Source organism: Lipotes vexillifer, unplaced genomic scaffold (assembly GCF_000442215.2).
Source record: "Lipotes vexillifer unplaced genomic scaffold, Lipotes_vexillifer_v1.1 scaffold708, whole genome shotgun sequence".
Classification (NCBI taxonomy): domain Eukaryota; kingdom Metazoa; phylum Chordata; class Mammalia; order Artiodactyla; family Lipotidae; genus Lipotes; species Lipotes vexillifer.
Window position 1 is genome coordinate 1,371,703 of NW_006781346.1, and position 8,383 is coordinate 1,380,085.

Sequence of the window (8,383 nt, forward strand, 5' to 3'; positions counted from 1 at the left end):
TCAGACCTATAAATTAACATCAGGAAAATGATATGTTTAATCTTGCCACCTAGGAACATGGTATATCATTCCTGTTAAGATTATCAGTTCTATTACCCCAATAGTCTCTCTGGAAATGCAATTTCTAAAAATAATATTTTTAACAAGTTTTTGCTTATATACAGAATATTATTGATATTGGATATTTACCTTATATCCTCCTGTTTTATCAGACTGATAGTTCTAAGACTTTTACAGTTGATGACTTTAGGTTTTTTAGGTATACAAGGATCACATATAAAAATGATGATTTTGGGGGCTTCCCTGGTGGCGCAGTGGTTGAGAGTCCACCTGCCGATGCAGGGGACACAGGTTCGTGCCCCAGTCCGGGAAGATCCCACATGCCGCGGAGCGGCTGGGCCCGTGAGCCATGGCCGCTGAGCCTGCGCCACAACAGTGAGAGGCCCACATACCGCAAAAAAAAAAAAAAATGATGATGAGTTTTATTTTTAAAGATTGATATTCTTATTTGCTTTCTATACTATTGCAACGGCCAGAACATCTAATCAAGGTTTTGTTCCTGGTTTTAATAAAAATATCTCTAATAATTCACCCTTCAGAAAAGGCTGACTGTTCAAAATACTGTAATTCATTGAGCGTACGATGTCACAAGTTTTAAGACACAATTATTTTATGTATCAACAAGAAAACATTACCAAGAAAATTATGACACAAAATCAATCAGCTGTAAGATGGATCCTATTTTCAGAGATATTAATATATTTAAGAACATGCATATTAAAATCAATAAAATACAGCAAATAGTGGAAATCCTATATTACATTAAGGAAGGTTTCTAATTCAATTTTTGAGATATTGAAGTTATTTTTTTAATGTTCATTACGATTTTAGGCAGCCAAATGGTTGAAGAAAATTTCAAATAACTGAGATTTTGTTTGAATTCAATATCTTATGGATTTCATTAGATCATTCATCCACTCAACAAACATTTATAATGGGCCTATTATGTGCCAGGGACTGAGATTACAAATAGTGAGCAAAAAGAGATATAGTTCCTGTTATATGTAGCTTTTCATTTAATTGGGCCATGATAACAAAATATAACCTATACAATTTCCTTTTTAATTTTGAGGTTTTTCTTTGAGACCTACTCACCATAAGATCAATTGTGGTAAATGTTCCCTGGATCACATATACTAGGAACTTGAACTACTGAATGTAAGGGTTCGTGAGCTTACTTAAGCAAAGTACCTGACACAAGAAGTTCATACAAGGGCTTCCCTGGTGGCACAGTGGTTAAGAATCCACCTGCCAATGCAGCGGACACAGGTTCGAGCTCTGGTCCAGGAAGATCCCACATGCCACGGAGCAGCTAAGCCCGTGAGCCATGACTACTGAGCCTGCGCTCTAGAGGCCGTGAGCCACAACTACTGAGCCTGCGTGCCACAACTACAGAGCCGGTGCTCCACAACAAGAGAAGCCACCGCATTGAGAAGCCCCGTGCACAGCAGTGAAGAGTAGCCCCCACTCTCCGCAACTGGAGAAAGCCCGCGCACAGCAACAAAGACCCACCGCAGCCAAAAAATAAATAAGTAAATAAATAAAATATAAATAAATAACTTAAAAAAAAAGTTCATACATATTTGTATTCTCAACTGTTATGTTCCTGACGACAATGTCAGACTTATTTCTTAATAAACCAAGCACCATATAAATAGGAAACAAGTATTTTAAGAATTCAAAGGTAGGAGGAAGAGGTCAGTTCAGAACAAAATAAACCAAAGAAAGTTATATATAAGTATGAGGTGAGTCCTGACATCGGTTTTGAAGAACGGGCAGGAATTCCCTGGGAAGCAAAGGAATGATTATGGCAAGAACAGAAACGTAAGATTTTAGATACTTTGTTTCAAATTAAGAATGTACTCTGGTCATTCTTTATAATTTCCTTGAGACCTTAAATTAAGAAGTAAATTACCTTGGATTTTTCTTAACAGAATGAGCAGGATTTGGAATGGTGGAGAGTTGGAGGGTCTCGGGAAACCAACGCGTTGACCACGACTAAGCAAAGCAATAAATGATGCTGGTGGAGTGTGCGAAGAGGGTGGAGAGGGAGTTTGGAAGCCGCTTATCACAAAGGTGCGATAACGTGGGGACAAATCGTGTCTTATACGTTTGCCTTTGGTCTCGGCAAGAGTTGGGGCCCCTCGCCACCCCCTGGCCTCCAGCCAACACCAGGGCCGGGCTCACTCTCACCTGAGCCTGGATGTAGAGTGAGACGCAGTCGTGCGACAGTTGGTACTTGCGCAGTAGCCTCAGGCATTTCACCAGATGCTCCTCGCCCGCCGACAGCTCCTCCGTGTCGATGTGGTTCACCCCTAGATGGAACTCAATAACCGCCCGCCTCACTGCCCCCTGGGCGACGGGCCCCTCGGCCTCCACCAATTCAGCCGGCAGTCCCAAGGCGTGGTCCCCTGCGCTCAAGCTGTCGTCGGCCTGAGGTCGCTCATCCTCGTCTTCAGGCGCAGGGCCCAACAGAGCCTTGACCTCTTCCAGCAGCGCCCGGGCGCTGTATTTGGACTTGTACGGTTCCTTTTCCGGGTTTTTATACAATTCTACCCGAGACAAGGCTAGCGCAGCCTGGAATTTCTCACGAATCTCGGCCCACGGAACATCCGCCATAGCAGCCTCCACAGGCTCGGTTTCCTCAATGTTTGCCAACAGGACTGCCGCCTTCCTTCTGCTTTGCGACACTTCACTTACGGCCCCCGACAGCCCTGCGCCTGCGCACTGCAGAACGTTATCCAATGAAGTCCGCCAGGGGAAAGTCAATATGCTTGGCAGTGACCAATGGGAAGGCGCAGTAGTCACCATAGCAACCGTTGTCATGGAAAGGAACCTGTCCTGGCGATAGTCCCACCTCCAGCCCCGCCCTCTGCGGTGGTGAGTCTCTCTCTTCTAGACCAGGTGAAGTTGTAGATGCTTAAAAATATCGATTGACTTCAGCAGATCACAAGGAAATATTGTTTACAAACATAGCTGGTTAAGTACTCTCGTTAATTGATATAAGCTGAAAGGCAGAAAACTTTTGACATTAGTATATAACCCAGCCCATCAATGTAACAAGGATCCGTGTGTTGTTATGCATTAATTTTGATCCCTGGTCAGGGAACTAAGATCCCACGTCCCACATGCCGCATGTCACATGGCGCGTGCAAAAAAAAAAAAAAAAAAAAAAAAAAAAAAGACATAGCCTCTATGAATGTAAAAAGCACTGAGTGATCGAAAAGCATTTTCACTTCAACCCTGAAATACAGGTTGTAGGGATATGTACAACATCTCAAAGTAATACAAGAGTTAAATGCCAGCGCTGTGACAAGACGATTCAAGCAAGGCTTTTCCCATTACATAACTTTCCAAAATTATCGTCAAATACGAGGGGCGAGGGCCAGGCCGGAGGTTTTACTCTCAAGAGCTGGGTATACAAAATGCTTTGAGATACACAAAGGAGCACTGATTTTGGAAGCTCATAGACACGAAGTTTGAATCTCAGACCTGCTTCAAACTGATTAGCTTCTAATTTTCTAAGCTTCGGGTTTCTCAAGTAAAACATAAATGATAATATTACTTATCTCTACAGAATAATTCTTAGGAATAAATGAAATTAAACATCTGTCCTTTATAAATGTTAGTGCTCCTCAGGATTCTTTCCTAAATTCTGTCCCGGGGAGATCTTACCCACTTCCAAGATTTCCATTACATGGGCTGCTCACTTCCAAAACTTGGGTCTCCAGGCCAGATGGCACTCTGGAGCTCCAGAATGTAATATTCATCTCTCAACTGGAACAACCACTCTTGAATGTCCCACTGACTCCTGTATATCAGTATGTTCAAATTGGAACTAATCAGTTTCCTCTTCACCTACCCCTTCCCTCCCACACCAAAATTTGCTAAGTTCTGCATCTCAGTGAGTGACACCACCATACACCAAGCTGATGATTTCCTGCACTCTTTCTTCTCTCATCCTTAAATGTAAAACCCAGTACTAGCCACCTCCAGTCCACCTTCTAAAAAGCTCTTACATTGGTCTACTTTTCATCTCCAGTGATTTAGACCATCATCTTCTGAATTACTTTTAACAGGTACTCTTGCTGCCAGTATGGCTTCCTATCAGAGCATTTTCCACACTTCAAATGACTAATTCGTTCATTCAATAAATATTTTAAATGTCTGTTATTTGCCAGGCACCGTTCTAGGATCTGGAAATTCAGCAACTAAAAAACTTTCTGCCCTAGTATAGGGAAAGACATTAAATAAACTATATAGTAATGTCACATGGTGTTATGGAAACAAAGGAGATAAGGAACGTTAGCAGGTGAGGCAAGGTTGCTATTTTTATTTTTTATTTATTTATTTATTTTTGGCTGTATTGGGTCTTTGTTGCTGCGCGCAGGGGCTACTCTTTGTTGCAGTGCGCGGGCTTCTCATTGCAGTGGCTTCTCTTGCTGCGGAGCACAGGCCGTAGGTGCGCAGGCTTCAGCAGTTGTGGCACACGGGCTTAGCTGCTCTGCAGCATGTGAGATCTTCCCACAACTACTGAAGCCTGTGTGCCTAGAGCCCGTGGTCCGCCACAAGAGAAGCCACCTCAATGAGAAGCCCGCACACTGCAACGAAGAGTAGCCCCCGCTCGCTGCAACTAGAGGAAGCCTGCGTGCAGCAACAAAGACCCAATGCAGCCAAAAATAAATTAAATTTATTAAAAAAATCAGTAGTGTAAAAAAAAAGTCACAGTAGGTGCTCAGTATATATCTGTGACTAGGAAAGTGATTGGCACATGGTTAATAATGGTACATCATTACTATGAGCCAGTTAACATTCTATATATTGAAGAACGCCCAGATGAAAACTAAAATAGCCCAGATGAAAATTAAAATAGAGATTTTTTATAAATGTAAGGATAAATCCTTAGACAGACACACCTGAGAAACACAAAGACATGGGACTAGGAAACTCAAGTTGGGAGAGTTCTGCCTGCCATTTGGGGAACAGACCCTGTGGAAATTGTCCAATGAATGGCACAGAGTACAGGTCACCATTAACACAGTGACCTGACATTTAGGCAATGATCACCTCTTGCTGTTAACATCAAAAGACAGAGAGACAACTGGACACTGGGTACACTTCTCGATCTAATTATCTATTACGTTAGATACAGGGGGACAAGGAGCTTGTAAAGTGACACATGGAGATGTCTCAGCAAAATTCAGAATGTGGCAGAATCTACAGAACAAATGGGGACTTCCCTGGCAGTCCAGTGGTTGGGACTCTGCCTTCCAATGCAGGGGGTGTGGGTTTGATCCCTGGTCGGGGACCTGGGATCCCACATGCCACTGGGCTAAAAAACCAAAAACATGGAACAGAGGCAATGTTGTAACAAGTTCAATGAAGACTTTAAAAAATGGTCCATGTCAAAAAAAACCCAAAAAAACTACATATGCACTTACCTTTTTTTTTTTTAAAATAAATTTATTTATTTATTTTTGATTTTTGGCTGCATTGGGTCTTCGTTGCTGTGCACGGGCTTTCTCCGGTTGCAGTGAGCGGGGGCTACTCTTCATTGCAGTGGCTCCTCGTTGCAGAGCACGGGCTCTAGGTGTGCAGGCTTCAGTAGTTGCGGCTCGCGGGCTCTAGAGCGCAGGTTCAGTAGTTGTGGCGGATGGGCTTAGTTGCTCTGCAACATGTGGGATCTTCCCGGACCAGGGATCAAACCCGTGTCCCCTGCATTGGGAGGCGGATTCTTAACTACTGCGCCACCAGGTAAGTCCCTGCACTTATCTTTTGACTCAGCTGTCCCACTCCTAGGAATCTACTCTGAAGATACCCCTCCAACAGTATGTAAATACATATATAACAAGGTTCCTCACTGCAGCATTGTTTGTAATTGAAAAATATTGGAAACAACCTATGTGCCCATACAAAATAAGAAAATGGTTGAATAACTATAGTATATCCACACAGTGGAGTATGATGCAGTTGTAAAACAAAGAATAAGACTGCTATGAACTGATGTGATTTCCAGCATATACTGTTAAGAAAAAAAAGCTCAAAGAAGCATCTATAGGATGGCACCCTTCATGTTAATATCATTTTGATAATTGTACTATGATTATGGAAAACATTAACACTGGTGGAAACCGAGTGTAGAGTATACACAAACTTTCTGTTCTATTTTTGCAACATTTATGTAAGTCTAAAATTATTTCAAAATAAACTCTTTTCAAGAAATGCAAGTGACCAATAAATGTAAGATGTTAATCCTCGCTCAATTAAAAGACACAAATGAAAACGATGTATTAGTTTGCACCTAGCAAAGTGTCAAAAGGAAGCCAACACCTAATGTTAGTGCTGTGGGGAAACAGGTTCTCTCCTAGGCTGTAGGGTAGGAATGTAAACTGGAACTGCTTTGGAGAGCAACTTGCATCAAAATTTAAAATACATTCACTTTGACCCTGCACTCCTACAGTGACAATCAGACAAGTACACAAAGACATTCATTTTAGGGTTGTTTATAATAATGAAAGATAAAATAACATGTTCATACTGTGAGATACTATGAGATGGCACAGTCATCAAAAGTGGCACAGACACTTCCCTGGTGGTCCAGTGGTTAAGCCTCTGCATTTCCAGGGCAGGGGGAGCCGGTTGGATCCCTGGTCTGATGCCTGGTCGGGGAACTTAAAAAAAAAAAAAAAAAAAAGGCACAGATCTGTACTTATAGTGAAGGATGCACATATGGAGGGAAAAGCAATTCACAAAACTGAAGGAATGATTCCAGTTTTGTAAACAAATTCCTGGAAGAGATGCTCACAAATATGTTGGGTATGTGGTGACTTGCTTGTTTTTTCTATGTTTGGATTTTTATACCCATCACTTATTATGTTTAAAACAAAAATTTCAAGCTTCAATTTTAGGGAAAAAGTCACCAAAAACATAAATAGTAAATACTAACTTTATTGTGGCATAAAGCTGTATTTTTATACATTAACTCAATTTTACAGTAAAAACACTTTATGTATAACTGTAAAGAAACTGCTGCACAGATAGTTCCAACATAAAAATTGGTATTTTAAGAGTTCATTGAGTTGTTTGATACATAAATTGGAAAATATTTTCTCTGTAGAAAACAGTAAAAATGCTAACATTTCCCAGGCTAGCACAACAAGCCCATTTAAACCGTACAGTAGCTGAGTTATACATTTATAAATATGGTCTGAATTCTGGGATCCAGGAGAAACTTTAGCTTCATTTACTAAAACAGCCATATTGTCCTAAGTTGTGTAAAGTGAAATTCCCATTAATCTTCCCCCTTACTCTTCATTTATGCCTGATTATTTCTTCCTAAAGGACAGGTACACCATCCTTTTAATCTACTTGATAAAGTAACCCATTCTTACCCAAACTTAAATGTTTTGGTTGTTATTTAAGTATGCTCAGCATCTCAGCAAAACCAGAATTTAATAAAACATGATCCACAAGGCACAGGTTGTTGGTCATCAAATACCTACCTCCCCTTGACTCCCTCTGGCTTGATGGGAAACCACGAGAAGGTCAAGCGATAAAATTGTCAAGTGGATCAAGGAATAAAAGCCAAGAGAATTTGAGAACAGAGAAACATCCATTCAGGATGCAAGGACAGAAATGAAGTCCAAATAGAAAAAGGATGCTGCCTCAAGAATCAAGGAGTTGGCTATCTGAGCCCATTACTGCAAAGGTGACTAAGAACCAGGTGGATATAAAGACGCTGCCAGAGAAACCAGTGCCTACAAAGATTTCAGTTGTTCAAAATAATTAAATGAAAACAAGACAGGCCATGTATTTGAACTCCTCCTGTCATAGTTTATTTCCTGAGATTCCCAATACAGAATTTCTAGGAATTAAGGCAAGAAGACAATGTTACTCGTAAGCTCCTGCACAAGGTTTCCCAGAGAAATAATACTCGAGACCTCAGAGCAATATCGGGCCAGGGGTTATATTAAGTTCTTCAGTTCCCTCAAAGTAACAACTTAAGAATAACCATATAGAGTTTGTCTTAAAAGGAAGTCTCTAGGTAGCTGCAACCTCTCAACAGAGTAGCAGCAGTCTAATAAAAAGAAAGAGATCCTATACGTAGCTATAGGAACTAGGCCTTGAGAAACTAAATTGGATCATTCTACCTAAAATTCCCAGCTTGCCCATTAGAAGTTAAACTCTAGAAACATTAATGACCCATTAAGTTTTCACCATTAAAAGAATGCTTTATCCCACACCTTCATTGTTCTTTTCTTTGCTCTCAATACATATGTTTCCTTCTTGCATGTGGAATATATTTTCAGTGGTTTTTTTTTTG

General features: G+C 41.0%; 1 protein-coding gene across 1 annotated transcript in view; it reads right to left on the reverse strand.

Moving 5' to 3' along the window:
• The window catches only part of KIFBP (kinesin family binding protein), a 38,218-nt gene extending 35,445 nt beyond the window's left edge, over window positions 1-2,773 (reverse strand). Inside the window, exon 1 of the mRNA XM_007454576.1 lies at window positions 2,254-2,773. Within this exon, the coding sequence (XP_007454638.1) occupies window positions 2,254-2,679 (426 nt within the window). The 5' untranslated portion in view covers window positions 2,680-2,773. The remainder of the gene's footprint in view (window positions 1-2,253) is intronic.
• Window positions 2,774-8,383: the final 5,610 nt, after the last annotated feature.